The following is a 20,827-nucleotide window of genomic DNA, read 5'->3' as shown; positions in this document are numbered from 1 at the left end:
ACTGTAACAACCTTTCATGTGGATTGTTGGACTTTATGAACAGACAGGTGGGATAGACACACATATATGGACCTTATGCATGAACTGATTAGAGAATGAACTGATCCACTGGGTCTTCCGCTTTTTTCGTTGAACTTTATGAGCTACTTCTGTTGAAATCTACAATTTGATACAACAAACAGTATACCTTATTTATTCAAAAGTATAGCCGGTTATGTCTTGTGTGTTTATTGACCTGAAGTGTGCAGCTTGAAAAAATAATAATAACTATTGCCATGAAGGTTCCTCCTTCTCTTGACACTCTGTCCTCTCGATATAGATATCCAGCTATGACACTTTCCCTCGGTACGGCATCGTCACCTTTGCTACCCACAGCAAAGAGGTTTTGAGTACAACCAACCCAAAGAGCAATGATGCCTCCTGGGTGATTGAGCAGCTGGAGACCCTGAAATATAATGGTAAGCAGTATTCCTGACCTCTGCTAGGGAGGTGGCTAGGGGGCTGGGCAAGAAGAAGAGTTTGGATTTGATATCCCGCTTTATCAATACCCGAAGGAGTCTCAAAGTGGCTAACATTCTCCCTTCCCTTCCTCCCCCACAACAAACACTCTGTGAGGTGAGTGGGGCTGAGAGACTTCAGAGAAGTGTGACTGGCCCAAGGTCACCCAGCAGCTGCATGTGGAGGAGCGGAGACGCGAAACCAGTTCACCAGATTACGAGTCTACCGCTCTTAACAACTACACCACACTGGCCAATTCAAAGGAATTCATAGAATCATAGAATCAGGAATTGGGGGGGGGGTGTAAGTTTACTGTACCTTTGGGGGAGAAATAGCAGTCTGGAGGGGGAATATTTGGCAAATGGCTCCAGACTGCTTCAGCGTCCCACAACTGCTTTTCTATCAAAATAGAAGCAGCCTGTTTGATTGAATTTTGGCTCAGTTCACATTTAAAGGCAAAACCTGTTTGGTTTGCGCTTCCCAGAAACGCACAAAAACCAAGGCACAGCTGCCCTTTGAAATTCATACTTCTCTGGGATAGCTCAGTTGGTAGTTGTTGTTGTTGTTTAGTCGTTTAGTCGTGTCCGACTCTTCGTGACCCCATGGACCAGAGCACGCCAGGCACCTCTGTCCTCCACTACCTCCCGCAGTTTGGTCAAACTCATGCTAGTAACCTCGAAAACACTATCCAACCATCTCATCCTCTGTCGCCCCCTTCTCCTTGTGCCCTCCATCTTTCCCAGCACCAGTGTCTTCTCTAGGGAGTCTTCTCTTCTCATGAGGTGGCCAAAGTACTGGAGCCTCAGCTTCACGATCTGTCCTTCCAGTGAGCACTCAGGGCTGATTTCCTTAAGAATGGATGCGTTTGATCTTCTTGCAGTCCATGGGACTCTCAAGAGTCTTCTCCAGCACCATAATTCAAAAGCATCAATTCTTTGGCGATCAGCCTTCTTTATGGTCCAGCTCTCACTTCCATACATCACTACTGGGAAAACCATGGCTTTAACTATACGGACCTTTGTTGGCAAGGTGACGTCTCTACTTCTCAAGATGCTGTCTAGGCCTGTCATTGCCCTTCTCCCAAGAAGCAGGGGTCTTTTAATTTCGTGGCTGCTGTCACCATCTGCAGTGATCATGGAGCCCAAGAAAGTAAAATCTCTCACTACCTCCATTTCTTCCCCTTCTATTTGCCAGGAGGTGATGGGACCAGTGGCCATGATCTTCGTTTTTTTGATGTTGAGCTTCAGACCATATTTTGCGCTCTCCTCTTTCACCCTCATTAAAAGGTTCTTTAATTCCTCCTCACTTTCTGCCATCAAGGTTGTGTCATCTGCATATCTGAGGTTGTTGATATTTCTTCCGGCAATCTTAATTCCAGCTTGGGATTCATCCAGCCCAGCCTTTCGCATGATGTATTCTGCATATAAATTAAATAAGCAGGGAGACAAAATACAGCCTTGTCGTACTCCTTTCCCAATTTTGAACCAATCAGTTGTTCCATATCCAGTTCTAACTGTAGCTTCTTGTCCCACATAGAGATTTCTCAGGAGACAGATGAGGTGATCAGGCACTCCCATTTCTTTAAGAACTTGCCATAGTTTGCTGTGGTCGACACAGTCAAAGGCTTTTGCATAGTCAATGAAGCGAAAGTAGATGTCTTTCTGGAACTCTCTAGCTTTCTCCATAATCCAGTGCATGTTTGCAATTTGGTCTCTGGTTCCTCTGCCTCTTCTAAATCCAGCTTGCACTTCTGGGAGTTCTCGGTCCACATACTGCTTGAGCCTTCCTTGTAGAATTTTAAGCATAACCTTGCTAGCATGTGAAATGAGTGCAATTGTGCGATAGTTAGAGCATTCTTTGGCACTGCCTTTCTTTGGGATTGGGATGTAGACTGATCTTCTCCAATCTTCTGGCCACTGCTGAGTTTTCCAAATTTGCTGGCATATTGAGTGTAGCACCGTAACAGCATCATCTTTTAAAATTTTAAATAGTTCAGCTGGAATACCATCACTTCCGCTGGCCTTGTTATTTGCAGTGCTTCCTAAGGCCCATTTGACTTCACTTTCCAGGATGTCTGGCTCAAGGTCAGCAACCACACTACCTGGGGTGTACGAGACATCCATATCTTTCTGGTATAATTCCTCTATGTATTCTTGCCAGTTGCCAGTTGGTAGAGCATAAGGTAAAAGGACCCCTGACCATTAGGTCCAGTCGTGACCGACTCTGGGGTTGCGGCGCTCATCTCGCTTTACTGGCCGAGGGAGCAGGCGTACAGCTTCCAGGTCATGTGGCCAGCATGACTAAGCCGCTTCTGGCGAACCAGAGCAGCGCACGGAAACGCCGTTTACCTTCCCGCCGGAGTGGTACCTATTTATCTACTTGTACCTTGACATGCTTTCGAACTGCTAGGTTGGCAGGAACAGGGACCGAGAAATGGGAGTTCACCCCGTCGCGGGGATTCGAACCGCCAATCTTCTGATCGGCAAGTCCTAGGCTCTGTGGTTTAACCCACAGCGCCACCCGTGTCCCTAGAGCATAAGACGCTTATGCATAAGACACAGAGTTGTGGGTTTGAGTCCTACATTGGACAAGGATTCCTGCATTGCATGGGCTGGACGACCCTTGTGGTCCTTTCCAACTCTACAATTCTATGAATAATCTCTGAATTTTGCAGTGCAGTTCTCTGGCCAAGTAGTGTACAATAGTGCATTTGCTAGGGCCAGTTTTGCATATAAATGCATCTTTCTTCATGAAAACAATGTATAGCAATGCATTATACTGGGGGGAACTGCTTTGCAAAGAGAAAGTATGCATTTTTAGGGGATTTTCCATGAAGTGATGTGGAAATGTGGAGAACTGAAGCCTGGAAAAATGAGAAACCCAAATTGGCACATTTGCCCATCGCTAATTGTAGAGGCCTGGGGTTTTTTTCCTACAAGGAAGCCCCTGAGGCCTACTGAGGCTTTCCTCAGCTGTCCACCTAGTGGGTTGTTTGCCATGAGCTGAATCATTCTTATTCTTCCTGCAGAACACAAGCTAAAGCCTGGAACCAACATTTACAAAGGTCTGGATGCTGTCTATAAGATGATGATCAACCAGCAAGAGGACCAACTGAGGGAGGGGTTGGATCCTGCTCCTATTGCCACCACCACCCGCCATGTTATCCTCCTCTTGACTGACGGTGAGACCGTAAGAAAGGGGGAATGTTACCTGCATCGCCTCCCTCGTCTCCTCCATTTAAAAAGAATTATTAGAACAATGATTTCAGAAATTGCTTTGTTTATTTTGAATTTCTGTCCCATCCTTCCTCCCAAAGAAGCCCAGGTCCCAGCAAACACATACATGATAAAATGTCTTTAAAAAAACAGTTCTAGTACAGGTGCAATCTGGGAAATACCTCTGTTTAAAAGGCTTGCTGTCTTTCCTGCTACTTTTCACCCATAATGGGTCCACAAAGAGTGCCTCTGAGCATGTGTGCTATTCTATTCCTAGGTGACTGCAACATGAGTGGATGGCAAGGGGGCGGGGGGGGGGGCTTACCCCAAATCCTGTCTTTGAGAAAATCCCTCTATCCAGGGACCAATGTTTTTGGCCTATTTTTAAAGGACCTAAGGGTAATGTGCAAAGCATCTTTCCTCTCTTATTCATTTCCCCCCCCAAAAAAAACCCCGAGGTGCGTCCTATGGGCTGGTGCGCCCTATAGGATGAAAAATACGGTAATAAAATGTGTTGGAAATGTAAAACAAAAGACGGTGACTTTTTTCACATGTGGTGGACGTGTGAAAAAATGAAAAAATATTGGGACATGATATATAACAAAATGAAAAAACTGTTTAAATACACTTTCCCCAAAGAAACCAGAAGCATTTTTGCTAGGGATAACAGGGGATGAATTTAAAAAGGAAGATTACAAACTATTCATGTACGCAACGACCGCCGCTAGAATGTTAGTGGCTCCGAAATGGAAATCCCAAAAAATCCCAACTTTAATGGAGTGGCAGACAAAAATGTTTGAATACAAAGAACTGGCGAAATTGACTTATAAGATTCGGAACCAAAAAGAAGCAAAGTTTGAAAAGGATTGGAGTAAATTTGTTGAATATATACGGAGTAATTGTAAGAATTTAAAAACTGTAGCAGGATTAGTGTAAATCTTGTGATGTGGATGGAGTGTAAATAAGAAACTGTAAGAAAAGATTTGAGACATGAAAACCGTTGAAGGGATGGAAGGAAGGCTGGGCGCAATAAGGCGCAGGCTAAATAAGAAGACATACAAATTGTTGAATGTATTTGTTTTATTTGTTGTTGTTACAAAAAAGCAATTAAAAGTATTGGGGGGGGGAGGAATGGTTCCAAACAATGGCATTTAGCAGAACTTCCAGCTTAACAGGGACCCTATTCCTCCTAGTACCAGATGCTGGGGGGGGGCACAAACAAAAGGGGAGGGGGTGTTGTCTTCCGGACCTGCATGCAGGCTTCCTAGGGGCCTGCCGGAAACACAAGACTGTTGAAAGTGGAGTTTTGTTTGATCCAACAGGGCTCCCTTAATTATGGCCTTGTAGTCTTTCCCTCCAAAAGCTGGAGGGCGTTCCAGTACCATCTCTTCTACGCTCACCAAATTCTCTCCCTTTCCCCTCGTCCCAGGAGACTACAACATGGGAGGGACCCCTGTTCCTGTCATTGGGAGAATCAAGGAGTTCCTCAATATTCCTGGCCAGCCCACTCGTAATGACTTCTTGGGTAAGACACGTCACGTAACAATGATTCATGTTGGGCTTTGGGGGGGGATGGGGGCGGGGGGGAATAGTAAAGGGCAGCAATGACCTAGACCACCATTAGAGAATGGTATCATAGAATTCCAGAGTTGCGTGGCGAGTTCCCGCCTCCTCCCAGTGGAAATAAAAACACATGACACAATTATTTAGGTTAATGGGCAAAAAATGGCCACAACTTTATTGGTTACAGGTAATGAGCGGTATTGGCTTAGGCATTGGTCCTAACAGACTATCCGGCTTCAGCCCGATTGCTTGAAGCTCGGGAAGGGTTAAGCACCAGTAGGGGGAGTCCTGCTGATGCACATCAACTAGGAGCTCCCCTGGGGTCACCGCTCGGGGGCGTGCCTTAGGCCCTCACCTCCATAGGCTTTGGACAGGGCCACACCCCCCAGAATCCTTTATCGGACTACCCTTCAGTATGTGGGGCAGGTGATGGCGCTTCCTCCCCTCTTCCATCTACATAACAATTCCCTTACCAATGCCTAACTGCCAATGCCGAAGAAGTTGTGACAATTTGCTACAGAACAGAACCTAGGACTTGCCGATCAGAAGGTCGGCAATTCAAATCCCCGTGACGGGGTGAGCTCCTGTTGCTCGGTCCCTGCTCCTGCCAACCTAGCAGTTCGAAAGAATGTCAAAGTGCAAGTAGATAAGTAGGTACCACTCCGGCGGGAAGGTAAACAGCGTTTCCGTGTGCTGCTCTGGTTTGCTAGAAGCTGCTTAGTCCTGCTGGCCACATGACCCGGAAGCTGTACGCCGGCTCCCTCTGCTCTGCCAATAAAGCGAGATGAGCGCCGCAACCCCAGAGTCGGTCATGACTGGACCTAATAGTCAGGGGTCCCTTTACCTTTACCTAGGCGAAAAACCTAGCCAATTTGCCAAGTGGAAAAAATTCCTACCAGGCCCCTTAACGGCGACCAACCGAGGTCCATAGCAATGTCGGAAAGAAAAACCTAACGGGCGGGAGGATGGGAAACCGGAGCAGCTGAAACAGCCAAAAGAGGGAGATCCCTGGCCGCGCCAGCACTAAATAGTGCAGGCCACGCCCCCAGGCCAGCTGATTGGCTGGCCAAGGGATGACGCGGTCGGGGATTCCTTCAATCGCGCAGAGACTGAGAGCCAGACCCCCGCGCACGTGGAGGGGGCATGAAGCCCGCAACCCCACCCCTCCAGCTCGGAAGTGGCTTTGTCCAACCTTGTCCAACCCCTTGCAATGCAGGAATCTTTTGCCCAATGTGGGGCTGAAACCCAGGACCCAGAGATTAATAAGAGTCTCATGCTCTACCGGCTGAGCCACTCATGGCTACTTTTCATCTTGACTCATTTTACCTTCCAAATCTACAATTCCAGGATATTTCATTCATGCTATGATATATCTTAGCTTTGGTCATTCCCACTACTATCATTTAAGGTGATTTTTAAATTTTATTTTTGTCAAGCAAATGTTTAAGCACCAAATGTGGATTGCAGGCTGCATTTACCCTGCATACCATATAAAACAATATAACTATGCAATACAATGAAACTGTGTGCATGTACACACACACACACACAGCATAACAGTTGGCATAAATCACTTCAGGGTGTACAGCACCACAAAGAGGACAAGGCTGAAGAACACTGCTCTATGAATCCATGGAGTGACAATCTTTGGCGAGACGTTATCTCTTTGACCTGTTACCAAGTGTCCTTGGCTGCATATGCTGGTTTTCACATGCACAGGAGGAACAAATATTTTGCATCTGTAGTTCAGGGTCACAGTTCGCTAGGGGATGAATTTATACTTTTGCAAGGGGATCATAAGTCGTACTATGAAAAGGGCATAGAATCAAAGAGGCTGCCTTCTTTCTGAGGTACTTCTTCCATGAACTACTGTGGCACAGGCCTTTTGCCCTCTGTCACATACTGGTGCTTTTTCTTTTCTTTTCTTCATGTGGGAGCCTTAGAAATTCTTGGCTCACCCTTGCCTTCCATCCCCACTTGTGCCTAGACGTTTACATCTTTGGTATCGGGTCCATGGTCGCCATAGAGAATGTGAACGCCTTGGCATCTCAGAAGCCCGGCGAAAGGCACGTCTTCAAGCTCAAAGACTACAATGAAGTACGGGATGCCTTTGAAGAAATGATTGGTAAGGCGAACCTCCATTTCTGGGATTTTGGCACTCCCCCGACTTGTCCTTCAACATTTCCTTTCCCAGAAATATCTGACTCTCAGTCTCCTCTCCATTCCTCATCCTTGGTATCTATGACACAGCAAAGATAAGTTCCTCAAAGGCCAACTAAAATGCCCATTTTCCACATCAGCTTTTCTCTCATTGCAGAGGATTCTGGGAAATGTTTGAGAGCACCTACACGACACTGGCCACTCCTACAGGTCTTAGTGCTACTCAGCTTGAACAGAAAGTGCCACAATGGCCATTAGCCTGAGTGGATTAGAACCATACGTGAAAAATATTAGCCATGATGGCTACATGGAACTAGGGAACCTGGCCTTCCTGAGAAGCACCTGGCTGGCTGTTGTAGAAAGCAGCGTGTCAGGCCCTTGGCCTCATCCAGTACTTCTTGTGCCCTTTAGCAGCCCCTCAACACTGGCTCAATGTATAACCAAGAAACTGGTGCTCTCAGCTGCCTCCTCCTGTCAGTCCCCACCCACTTCCTTTCCCAGAGGAACCCAGGAGTCCTGACCCTTTTGGCTCCTTCTCAACCCATGAGGCCCCTCTCTCCTTTCCTGAGAAGCTGAAGGTGACACCCCTTTCTCTTTTCAGATGAGAGTCAGGTTCTGTCCATGTGTGGTTTGGCCAAGGAGCACACGAAAGCGAGGGACCAAGAGAAGAATCCCTGGCACGTCACAATCAGCATCCGGGTGAGAGCAGAACAAATGAGAAGGAGACAAGGGTTTTCTGCAGTAGCAATCTGATGGAGATCTGGTTCTTTAGTGGCGGTCTGGTGGATATCTGGTTTGGGTTCATGGCTTCTGGAGCCTCTGAGTAGACAGAGCATGTTCGACCCAAGCGTAGTGCCAGCTATGGCATCCCCTGGCACCCCCATCGCTAAGGAGGGTTCTTGTGAAACTTGCTGGGTGGAAATATGGTGTGGTTGCTTAGCAACCACAGGGCCTGCTTTCTAGCCACCTCCTGCACAGCACCTCTTTGTCCAAATACAGCAGACCCTCCAAGTGCCCCTATTTTCCAGGGACAGTCCCAGATTTAGACGCCGTCCTGATATCTGATTTGATCCTGGAATGTCCTGCTTTTCCTTAGGCCGTTCCTATTTTCGTTAGAGAAATGTTGGAGGGTATGTTAGGATGTCTCTAATTTCATCGGAGAAATGTTGGAGCGTATAGAATAAAAAGGTAAAGGACCCCTGACGGTTAACTCCAGTCGCGAACGACTCTGGGGTCGCGGCGCTCATCTCGCTTTACTGGCCGAGGGGGCTGACGTTTGTCCGCAGACAGTTTTTCTGGGTCATGTGGCCAGCATGACTAAGGCGCTTCTGGCGAAACCAGAGCAGCACACGGAAACGCCGTTTACCTTCCCGCCAGAGTGGTACCTATTTATCTACTTGCACTTCGACGTGCTTTTGAACTGCTAGGTTGGCAGGAGCAGGGACCGAGCAACGGGAGCTCACCCCGTCGCGAGGATTCGAACCACCGACCTTCCGATCGGCAAGCCCAAGAGGCTCAGTGGTTTAGACCACAACACCACCCGCATCCCTCACAGCGCCCCCCAAAGAATAGGATGTCCCTATTTTTTTATCCGAGAAGTGATGGAGGGGACGTCCCTATTTTCATCAGAGAAAAGTTGGAGGGGATTCATACAGTATTATGCAGAATGAGGTAATAGGAAGAGATGGTAGAATTCTGGACTGTACCACTTCAGACAGAGCAGGGGTGAGGAATCTGTGGCCTGGCCACGAGGAAACAACATAATATCCAAGCCCTAGCCTTGTGCAAGATACAGTGCGGTGGCAGGGGGGGCACTAGGATTCATTTTCACCCCAAGTGGGCATATAGCGCTCACGTTATCCAGCAAGCCAAGTCTAAGATTGCCACATATTTTCCATGGGGCTGGTCTTCTGTTCCTTAAACTGCTGACAGAAATTCAATAGCTATAGTTTCCCCATCTCTAACTCTCTGTGATAGCGATAAGGTCCACCTGTTGAATTTCGGCCTTCAATGCTGCTTTTTCTTGGCTGGACCTGTGACGGCCTACTTGAAGTTGTCTACGGTTGCAATCCTGTGCACCCTTCCAGAAAATATAAGCTCCATGGAACCCAATGGGAGTTGCTTCCACGTAAACATGCATAGGATTGTGCCATGGGTTGTCCGGGTGTTGCTCTTTTTTATTATTATTATTTTATTTGCTCAACACACAACAAAAAAAGGACAAAATGAACCATAGTGAAAGTACCATCAGTCGCGCCTTACATAGAGAGTTAATATAAGTTTCATAATCAATGAACTGTAATGGTCTCTTCTTTATAAACCCGACTTCCCATCTGCTCCATAAATCAAATTACCATTCTTTACTGCCCATACATGTTATTACTGTCATCTCACATCACGTTCAAAATATGTTAAATAGAACAATATTGCTGGAGTTATTCAAATGCCGCTACGGCTTTTTGGTCAGTATTATTAATTTTCAAATATATTTTAAATACTTCCCATTTTGAAATGAAATCTTTCCTTGGTTTGTTCTTTAATTTTTCGGATTAACTATCTAATTCAGCACAATCGATCATTTTATGGACCTACTCTTGTCTTGAGGGAACTTTTCCATTTTCCCACATTGTAGCTATAAGAACCCTCGCTGCCACCGTTGCGTAGAGAAAAATATCATTAATTTTTTTAGGAAAATCCCTGTCAAATAATACCCAGTAAATATGCCTCTGGCTTAATGTTAAAGGAGATTCTTAACATCTTTTCGAGTTCTAAATGGATATCTTCCCAGAACGTTTTGATTTTATTGCATTGCCACCATACATGATAGAAGGATCCGTCTGGGTATTGTTCTTACCTGTCTGTTCTGCTTTCCTCTTTCAAATCAAAGCGCGCTGGAAGGGGATTTGAACACTGCAAAGGAGCCATTGTCTCCGAGTATTACGTCTTGACAGCGGCCCACTGCTTCACCATAGTTGACAGAGCTGAGGAGATCCAAGTCACGTTAGGTAAGCCAAATTCTCCCAAGCTGAGAAGGACCAGAGTTCCCAGAGAGGGGGTGGTGTGAGAGGGAAAACGTGTTGTGGTTTCCTCTTGTGCCTTTTTAACAAGAACCGGGTGAGCAGAAATCAGAGGGCATGTTTTTGATCACTGAAATATACTCAGAGTCGAGAGTGGATTTCATGCTCTTTATTCAGCTCATAGTGGTGAGGAGGAATGAATGTCCCCTCAAGTATCTGCTTTATATGCATTATTTACACAATGGGCAGCACGTGATTGGCTACAGTGGTGCCCCGCAAGACGAAAATAATCCGTTCTGCGGGTGCCTTCGTCTTGCAGGGGTTTTTGTCTTGCGGAGTACCGCTTATCAGCTAAGCGGCTTAGCGGCTTTTAGCGGCTTTTAGCGGCTTAGCGGATAAGCGGCAATTTACAGATAAGCAGCTTAGCGCCTTTCAGAAAAGGCAAAAAAAAGGGAGACCACGGAAAAAAATTCGTTTTGCGAGACAGCCTCATAGAAAAATTTGTCTTGCGAAGCGGAAAAAATATCGGAAAGCCCTTTCGTCTTGCGCATTTTTCGTTTAGCGGGGCATTCGTCTAGCGGGGTAACACTGTAATTCCAGAATTCTCCTGTAGGCCAATCAGGTTGTGGATTCACTTCCATCTGGAGCCGGATTGGGTAGCGGATTGGGTAGCTATTGTTCTAGGACCAATAAGACTGCTGCATTCTGAATCCTATTGTTCTAGGACCAATCAGACTGCTGCATTTTGGATCCTATTCAACTCAGTACATAACAATCACCTGGTGACAAGCACTGCAGGCAGCAGCGTTTACTGGAACTCTGCATTTAATTCTCACCTTCTCCGTCTAGGTGAGAATCAGCGCTTTGAAGTGGCTGCAGTCCGATCGCACCCATTGTACCAGATTGGGAAGCTAAAAGATCGTGGAATCCCTGAATTCTATGATTATGATGTCGCCCTAGTGAAACTCGCCAAAAAAGTCACACCCTCCGTTTCTGCAAGGTGAGGTGGAGAGGGAGAGAAAATGTTGGTTTTCCATTGGGACTCTGATTAAAAGGGAGACACACACCCATGCCCGAGCGAAATGTCTGTGTTCTAGGCCCAAGCAAGAAACAATAAGCAGCAAATAAGCAAGGTTCAGCTGCAGTTTTACAAAACACAAGGGATATGAGATTGTGGTGTCGCATCTTGAAAATGTGTGGTTTTAAAATATTTAAAAGCAAGCTACTGGTCCTTAATAATAAGTAAATGATAGTAAGTTGTGGTCAGGCTGGATTCTGACACCTTTCATGGGTTAGAGACATTTACATCTGCTGCTGTGGGCTCTAGTCTGCAAAATCTACTCCACTTCCCAGTGGGGAGGAGTTGCAGTGGACCTGGCCAGCCAATCTGTTGGCCGAGGGGCGTGGTCGGGGCCGTTTAAATGGAGGAGCGAGCCAGAGGACTTCCTCTTTGGCTCGCTTCCTCAATCACCCACCCTCCCTCCCTATTTTGCAGGTTAGGCTATGGCCTTGCTGTGGACTTTGGTTGGTCGCCTTGGTTGTCCGAGGGGCCTGGTAGGAATTTTTCCACATGGCAAATTGGCGCTGGCCACTTGGTTTTCGCCTACCTCGTAGCAATCGTCACAACTTTGTTAGGGTTGCGGATAGGCATTGTTTGACCTTGTGATGGGGGAGGGGAGGTGTGGCCATCACCTGTCCCTCCATGCCTAAGGGTATTCCGTTAAAGGAATCCGGGGGTGTTGATCTAGTCTGAAGCCTGGCTGGGGAGGTAAGGCCTTGACACGACCCCGACGGGAACACTAGGGGGAGCTGGAGTTGGTTCGCATCGACAGGGCTCCCCCTACTGGTGGCTTACCCTTACTGGACAATGGGCAGGAGTCAGATATAGTCAGGTCCAATCAATGCCTAAGCCAATACCGCTCACTTTCTGTAATTCAATAAGGTTGTGGCCAAAATATGCCCAATAACATAAACCTAATATCTGTGTCCTTGTGTGAGTTATTTTCAACGAGGGGGTGGCTGCGGGGTCTCGACACACAACTTGGGCCATAATAATTTTCTCGTTGTTAAGCTTCTGCAGCCTTCCTTGCTGTTGTTATTTTGTAGTGAGGGAAATGCACTCTGCACCACCTCAGGAACACTTTTGTCTATTTGCACGTTATGGCTGATCCCCGACATTACCTGCCGATGTCCTATCAACTCTCTGAGGTCTGAGCTCTGGTGCAAATTTAATCCTTGGTTGTGAAGTGGGGTATGTCCCACGACGGGCAGGCATTTGGTTTTAGGGAAGTGGTGAGGCAGTGACCAAAGGGAAACAATAGGAAGCTTTTACACTGCCGGAGCAAACTGCAAACAATCCTGATAAGGAGGAAAGTTCTAGGTCCTTGTCCAGGGTTGGGGCCGGTGCTCTGCTAACTTCTCTCTGGCGATTCCTCTCCACAGGCCAATCTGCCTCCCCTGTACGGCTGGGACCACCCGGGCTCTGAGGAAGCCCCACCCACAGACCACCTGCAGGAATCATGGTAAGAAGAGCAGGCCTGTTTGCGTGAATGGCCAACCTACTGCAGAGGTGCCACAGAGGTAGTACAAGCAGCAGACTTTGTGGCATGCCTAGCAAAGAGGGCGTGAGCTGGCTTCTTCTTCTTCTTATATTCTGTCTCATCCTTGATTTGCCTGGACTTGTGGCAGACTTGCCCCAAAGGCTGGCCACCCATGATCCTGACCCTTGCCGGGTTCTCTCTTTTTTCCCTTTACCCCACCCACCCACCCCCAGTTTCTAGCCTTCCCAGTATACCTCATGTTAAGAGGAGCCCCGCTGGATCAAGCCCCCGGGCCCATCTTTCCCCCTTTCAACAGCAGGACCCAACCTCTTTGTGTTCTTTTGTTTCCCCCAGAGGAATTGCTCCTGACCATTGGGAACGTCCCGTCGTTTTTTGTGACCGACTGTAAACACGAGGACGAACAGGCCAAGGGGCTGTCTCGCAAGACAGTGAAAATCAGGAATAGTGAAAAGGTGAGACGGGAGAACTGCGCCAGGATACCCCTTTTTGACCCAGGGACCACTAGCAATATTCAGGCGTCTTATAAAAAAATATGCAAGAGCAAGAACCCAAGTGATGCCTCTCATTTATCCTCAGGAAAGAGGTAGCCAATGTTGTCCTCTCCAGACCTTCTTGGAGTCCCAACTCCTATCGGCTGGCATAATGGTCAGATGGTTGGAGTTGTGGTCCGCCAACATCAGGAAGCTATCAGATTGGCCATGCCTGCTGTAAGACTCTCCACTTCTGCCGTGTGGAATTGTCTCCCTGGAGAGACTCATTGCTGCTTGCCTGTTTTATCTCAACAGGCTTCCTCTGGTTGCAAATTTTAATCGCTGCTGGTTTGCTATGCTTTGTTATTTTAGCCTTGAGTACGGATGTTTTTCTGGGACGCAGGTGGCGCTGTGGGTTAAACCACAGAGCCTAGGACTTGCCGATCAGAAGGTTGGTGGTTCGAATCCCCGTGACGGTGTGAGCTCCTGTTGCTCGGTCCCTGATCCTGCCAACCTAGCAGTTCATGGACCTGCTCCTGCCAACCTAGTCCATGCAATGCAGGAATCCTTGTCCAATGTAGGACTCAAACCCACAACTCTGAGTCTTATGCATAAGAGTCTTATGCTCTAGGGACGCAGGTGACGCTGTGGGTTAAACCACAGAGCCTAGGACTTGCCGATCAGAAGGTCGGCGGTTCGAATCCCCGTGACGGTGTGAGCTCCCGTTGCTCGGTCCCTGCTCCTGCCAACCTAGCAGTTCGAAAGCATGTCAAAGTGCAAGTAGATCAATAGGTAAACGGTGTTTACCTCCGGCGGGAAGGTAAACGGTGTTTCCGTGCGCTGCTCTGGTTCGCCAGAAGCGGCTTAGTCATGGTGGCCACATGACCCAGAAGCTGTACGCCGGCTCCCTCGGCCAATAAAGCGAGATGAGCGCCGCAACCCCAGAGTCGGCCACGACTGGACCTAATGGTCAGGGGTCCCTTTACCTTTACGGATGTTTTTGTTGATATTTTTGCTGGGCAAAAAAAGCAAAAAAGCAGCGCTGAGCCAGAGCATTTTAAAGCACAGACCCGTGCCTTGAAACACAAAGGATTAATGGACTATGCTGAACCGGATAAGATGACAGGAAGGATTTGAAACCTCAGAAATTCTCAGAAGACTGGAGTAAATATGTGAACTATTTGAAAAGCAACTGTAATCAACAGATTACGCTAGTAGGATTGCGATAAGTTTTGTAAGGAGGAATATGCGAAATATTGCAGGGAAAGTTTAGGAATAGAAATTATTCGTTAAGGATTAGTAAAAAGTAATAGTGAAATTAATGGAATGCAGATTATATTATATGATATTTGGAAATTATATACAAAATTTATTTTAAAATTATTTTTTTAAAAAAAAAGAAACACAAAAGGGAGGCCTGGATGAGCCCTAAGCACCAGTGAGCAGAAATTAATTTTGCTTTCTCTCCAATGTGCTGGTTCCCTTTGGCCTTAAGGGAAAAAAATTGTGGAGAAACATAATGTAATCGGACTGTTGATGGGGGGAAAGAAGCATAGTTAGAGCTGGGTGCTAGAGATAATTTACCTCCACGTGCCTAGAAAGGAGGACCCCAAGTGTTTTCCCCTTGCTCTGCTCCTTTGAGGGAAAACCTGCCCTTTAGCGAAAGATCGGGAAAACCCAAGTTGCCATTTGTTCTGGTTGAGCGCTAAAGAGCAGTTTCCTCCAAAGGAAATCCACAGGACCAGAGGAAATGTGGGAAAGCCCTTGGAATTTTAGCACCTACAATTCCTAATAGAAAAAGCATTGGTTTTTAAAAAAATAAAAGTTATTTTAAGTAATTTCAAGGGAGCAGAAAAGACTTTTAATATATGTGGAGACAGGTGCACAGATGTTGTTAGCCCAGGGATGGAAAGAAGATAAAGTTCCTACCAGAGAAGAATGGCTCATTAAATTGTAGGACTATGCCGAAATGGCAAAACCGACCGGAAAACTCAGGAACTAGGAAGACCAAAACTCTAATAAGGAATGGGAAAAACTTTAAATTTATCTTGAAGACCACTGTAAGCCGTTGAAAACACTAGCGAGACTGCAATAACACTTGTAAATGTAACGAGAACTATGGACATAATGGAGTTATAAAAGACTTGGATTATTGAAAAAAGATGCAGTAGAAATACTAATAATAAACTTTCACTTATACCCCGCCCTTCCCGGTTCAGAAAACTGGGCTCAGGGCGGCTAACAACCAATTTAAAACACTTAATTATAAAAGCAGCATAAAATACAGTATAAAAACATGAATAACGATAAAATTCAAACTTCAGAAATCAATTTGGGGAAAATCCATCTAATAAGCATTAGATAATCACCAGGGCTAGCTGGTTGAAATCTACTTGGGCCAGCGAGGAGGCCAGGGGAGAATTACCTGTGGGGTATCAGAGCGGGTGATCTTCATAAAAGGGGAGGGGGAGGGAAGAGAAGAGAAATAAAAGATCAGTCTGAATTCAAATTAAAGGCCAGGCAGAATAGCTGTGTCTTACAGGCCCGATGGAAGGAGGTTAAATCCTGCAGGGCCCTGGTCTCATGGGACAGAGCATTCCACCAGGTCGGAGCCATCACTGAAAAGGCCCTGGCCCTGGTGGAGGATAGTTTGATTTCCTTAGGGCCTGGGACCTCTAAACTATGGTTATTCATGGACCTTAAGGTCCATTGCAGGGCATACCAGGGGAGGCAGTCCCGTAAATACGAGGTAGAAAAGGTTTAACAGCAGAATGCATGGAGGGGTAGGTGGGAAGATTTGGAGGAATCTTATAACTGTGGATGTGTTGTGGTATTATTTTAATTTTAAATTTGTAAAACCAAATAAAAATTATTTTGGGGGGGGGGGAATGTGGATAAGCCCTACTAGCAGTAAACCCACCTTTCCTTCTCTCCCCCTCAGAAAATTGGTTGTGAAGCGGACGCCAAGAAAGCCTCCCAGTATGTGAATGTCACGGACGTCTCCCAGGTGGTGACTGAACGCTTCTTATGCACAGGGGGTGCTGACCCTGAAGTGGACCCCAACACTTGCAAAGGTGAGGAACAGCACCTCCTCCTAGGACACCCCAGGAACCACGGCCAGGGCTGCCTGCGCGGACTTGCTTCGAGTTTCACACTAAGGCTGCGTTCGCAGAAAAACGTGAATCGCTTTTAGGGGGACAGTTCAGGACTTGAACGTGCTTGCTTCTTTCCCCAGAGAGAAAGTCCAGTAAGGATACCCCTCTAGTTGTCTGGGCTCTGCTTCCTCTTGCAGAAGTCTTCTTCTTCTTTGGCGATCACTCGTAGCCGAGTAAGATTGTCTTCCATAAACAGTTTTAACAGTGAGTCCGTAAGTGACTGTGGAGGCCAATTCTGGATCCACACGTCCTTCCACAGTGGGGACATTGGTTTCCGGGTGGGAGCTGATCACGGTGTGGATTTGCCAAGCATGCCTTCCTCTTAGCACATTTCTCCTTTGTGTTCTGAGTTCGAGTGTTTTCAAAGCCCATGACACCTTTGGTAAAGGCTGTTCTTCAATTGGAGTGTTTCCCAGTTGTCAGTGTTTATACTACATTTTTTTTAAAGATTTGCCTTGAGAGTGTCTTTGAACCTCTTTTGTCGATCATCAGCTTTACGCTTTCCATTTTTAAGTCTGGAATAGAGTAGTTGCTTTGGAAGACGATAATCAGGCATCTGCACACGACAGTCCAATAAAGTTGATGTTGAAGAATCATTGCTTTGACATTGGTGATCTTTGCTTCTTCCAGTACACCGGCATTAGTTCGCCTGTCTTCCCAGGTGATGTGTAAAACTTTTCATAGACACCGTTGGTGGTCTTGCGGAAGTAGACAGCTGCCCATAAATGTGTTAGGAGAAGCTGCCCCATTGCCCACGTTGAAGTAATACCACATGTCTAAAGCACCGTGACATCACTTAACACACTGGTGGCTTCTCTGGAACCCAAAGGGTGCTAAGAATCCTGTGTTCTCCTCAGAGCGCTAAAATTCTCAGTGGTTTAAGTCAATCCTTTTTCCCAGTCACCCAGTGTGGCTGGGGTAACCCAGTCAGATAAGCAGCATATAAATAATAAATTATTATATAATGGTAACTCGGGTTAAGAACGCAATTTGTTCTGGAGGTCCATTCTTAACCTGAAACTGTTCTTAACCTGTGCTCTCATAGAGCTTTAAATGTAGGGTGTAGATGTGGCCCTGGATATTACAATCTCATGGAGTTGCTGGCATCAGGTTTGAATACAGTGGTACCTCTGGTTACGAACTTAATTCGTTCTGGAGGTCCATTCTTAACCTAAAACTGTTCTTAACCTGAAGCACCACTTTAGCTAATGGGGCCTCCTGCCGCCGCCGCACGATTTCTGTTCTCACCCTGAAGCAAAGTTCTTAACCTGAGGTACTATTTCTGGGTTAGCGGAGTCTGTAACCTGAAGCGTCTGTAACTGCGGTACCACTGTATTATTATTCCCAGGGGACTCTGGGAATTGTAGCTCTGGGAGGGGAGTAGAGGGTCTCCTTAACTACAGTCCCCTCATTGTGTAGAACTATGGTACATGCATATAGCTTCAGACTTGAACGTCACACACCCTCTGATAATTCCCTTTTCTTTTGCTTCCAGGCGATTCTGGTGGTCCCCTCATCATTCCTAAAAGGCAACGTTATATCCAGGTAAGTGTGGACTCCAACTGGCACCAGGCTTCTCCGCTGGACCCCAAGCCATGCCACCGGTTCCAAATGACATGCCAGTTCCTGGTGTTCTTTATAGGCAGGGCTTTGTGTTCCCCAATTCTACAGCTGCACCACACAAATGTGGCATTGGCGGGGGGGGGCAGCAGAAAAGTAATCACAAGGCTTGGTTCTCTCTGATAGCACACTCTGAAGGTCAAAGCAAGCTGCACATTCAGCTGTTTCACTTTATCCCATTAGTAGCCTTCCCTTTCTCCCAAAGGAACCCGCTGACGGCAAAGCAATACAGCAGTTAAAAGGACTAAAAACAATTCCAATATAGATACAGAGCAGCAAAGATCTGTGCTGCAAAGACAAGAGACAGCTCCTGTCTAATACCGTACTGGCCCAAATATAAGTCACACTTTTTTTCAAATTCCGACTGTGAAAGGTTAAAGTGCGGCTTATATTTGTGGATATTTCGCCCTTCCCATAGCAAGAATCTCATGATGTTTTCAGAAAGGAGGCAGCAGAATCTGCTTATTGCTTCTTCCGCTCCAGCCTGACTCTGTGGGAGTCTGAGTGTTATCTGTGTAGAGATAAGATGGCTGCATAAGGATCTGTAACACTCACGCAGTCCAGAAGCCTCCTTTAGCTTTAGTTTATAGTTTATTTTAGTTTGCAGTAGCTGTAAAAGAATAAAGAAGTTAAGCTTCAGAGCTGTCGTTCATGTAATTCAGACTGCTGTGCTCTGCTGGCTTTGGTGCTCACAGCTCTGAGTTGTGAGTCCACAGCACTTAGACCTGCTCCCTGCAGTGGAAGGTCTCTGGAAGTGCTTCCCAGATCGCCTGGCCCAGTCGAGGCAGAAGAGGTTGAGCCCAGTCATTGGCACCGGCTCAAAGGCAAAGCTGACAATATTTGCAACATTACAAAAAGCCCAATATTGCTGCTGAAACAGACATACAGTGAACCCCCCCCCCTTAACTCCTGCTGGAGCCCTGACAAGCGGGGGTGGCGGGTGGGTGGCCACTGGTGCTGCCACTTCACGCTTCCTGCTGTGCTCCTCCACTGTCATGGTGGGGGGTTCCCGCCCGCTGCCGAGAGAGGCAGCCGGGGGGTGAGTGCCGCCAGGGGCTGCCACGGCGGCGCTGCCATGCGATCCCCCTCTGCCTGCCTCGCCACTGTTAATGGAGTGGGGGCACCCGCCTGGCACAGTGAGGCGAGCTATGCGCCCCCTGCAGAATGTCTCTTCTTGCCCAGCAACTGTTGCGGTGGCAGGTATTGTGTTTTTTTTCTGTCCCCCCCCCTGAATTTTAAAGGTGCGGCTTATATTCAATCCAATACAGTGGTACCTCAGGTTAAGAACTTAATTCGTTCTAAAGGTCTGAAACTGTTCTTAACCTGAGGTACCACTTTAACTAATGGGCCTCCCACTGCCGCTGTGCAATTTCTGTTCTCATCCTGAGGTAAATTTCTTAACCCGAGGTAATTTTTCTGGGTTAGCGGAGTCTGTAACCTGAAGCGCCTGTAACCCGAGGTACCACTGTACGGTATGCCCTGTAGTCTCACTCCAGCCTCTTCTTTTCCCCCCCTGCAGGTGGGCGTGATCAGCTGGGGCGTGGTTGACGTTTGTAGAAACAGGAAACTGCCTGTCTGTGAAACTGGCCGTAATCGCCATGAGGGGTCCCCTGCCTACGCCAGGGATTTTCACATCAACCTCTTCAAGGTCTTGCCTTGGCTCAAGGAAGAGCTCCGGGACGAGGGACTGGATTTCCTGTAGACTCTTCTCCACGATTCCCCCACCCTCCACCTCGCACCTGGGGTGGTTTGTGTAAATAGAACGGGTATCTTGAAATCCTGTAAAGTGAATGCAGTTTTAACAATTGTGTATTAAATTCCATTGTATGAAGAAAATGGATAAATAGCTCTCTTCTGTGATACTGGTATCTTTCGGGTAGCTGTGAGTATTCCACCCCAGTTAGGAGTTGATATCCGGCGTAGACTTCAGCAATCTCACAATCCCAAGCTTCCATTTTCCCTCCCCCTTTCTCAAGTAAGTTTTTAGATCAAACAAAGAGATGAAATTGAAGACATCAAAACATGTTTTGTTTCCCTTTTTTTAAGGGAAATTCCCTTATTCCGAATAGGATTCCTCACAAGAAAAGGGAAAAGTTGCCGGCTATGCCGATAGGTCTTTGTTGTCGTTTAGTCGTGTCTGACTCTTCGTGACCCCATGGACCAGAGCACGCCAGGCACTCCTGTCTTCCACTGCCTCCCACAGTTTGGTCAGACTCATGTTTGTGGCTTCGAGAACACTGTCCAACCATCTTGTCCTCTGTCGTCCCCTTCTCCTTGTGCCCTCCATCTTTCCCAACATCAGGGTCTTTTTCCAGGGAGTCTTCTCTTCTCATGAGGTGGCCAAAGTACTGGAGCCTCAGCTTCACGATCTGTCCTTCCAGTGAGCACTCAGGGCTAATTTCCTTAAGAATGGATGCGTTTGATTTTCTTGCAGTCCATGGGACTCTGAAGAGTCTCCTCCAGCACCATAATTCAAAGGCATCAATTCTTCGGCGATCAGCCTTCTTTATGGTCCAGCTCTCACTTCCATACATCACTACCGGGAAAACCATGGCTTTAACTATACGT

At 47.0% G+C, this 20,827-nt stretch overlaps 1 protein-coding gene across 1 annotated transcript in view; it reads left to right on the top strand.

The window, feature by feature from the left end:
* LOC128408769 (uncharacterized) overlaps positions 1-20,107 on the top strand; it is a 96,215-nt gene extending 76,108 nt beyond the window's left edge. The window contains exons 24-35 of the mRNA XM_053378790.1: positions 320-458; positions 3,527-3,679; positions 5,143-5,238; positions 7,264-7,401; positions 8,038-8,135; positions 10,324-10,441; positions 11,303-11,453; positions 12,896-12,975; positions 13,348-13,466; positions 16,426-16,558; positions 18,135-18,184; positions 19,779-20,107. Coding sequence (XP_053234765.1) covers positions 320-458; positions 3,527-3,679; positions 5,143-5,238; positions 7,264-7,401; positions 8,038-8,135; positions 10,324-10,441; positions 11,303-11,453; positions 12,896-12,975; positions 13,348-13,466; positions 16,426-16,558; positions 18,135-18,184; positions 19,779-19,961 — 1,458 coding nt within the window. The 3' untranslated portion in view covers positions 19,962-20,107. The remainder of the gene's footprint in view (positions 1-319; positions 459-3,526; positions 3,680-5,142; positions 5,239-7,263; positions 7,402-8,037; positions 8,136-10,323; positions 10,442-11,302; positions 11,454-12,895; positions 12,976-13,347; positions 13,467-16,425; positions 16,559-18,134; positions 18,185-19,778) is intronic.
* Positions 20,108-20,827: the final 720 nt, after the last annotated feature.

Source organism: Podarcis raffonei, chromosome 2, assembly GCF_027172205.1.
Source record: "Podarcis raffonei isolate rPodRaf1 chromosome 2, rPodRaf1.pri, whole genome shotgun sequence".
NCBI lineage: Eukaryota > Metazoa > Chordata > Lepidosauria > Squamata > Lacertidae > Podarcis > Podarcis raffonei.
This window is presented reverse-complemented; position numbering and strand designations above follow the sequence as displayed.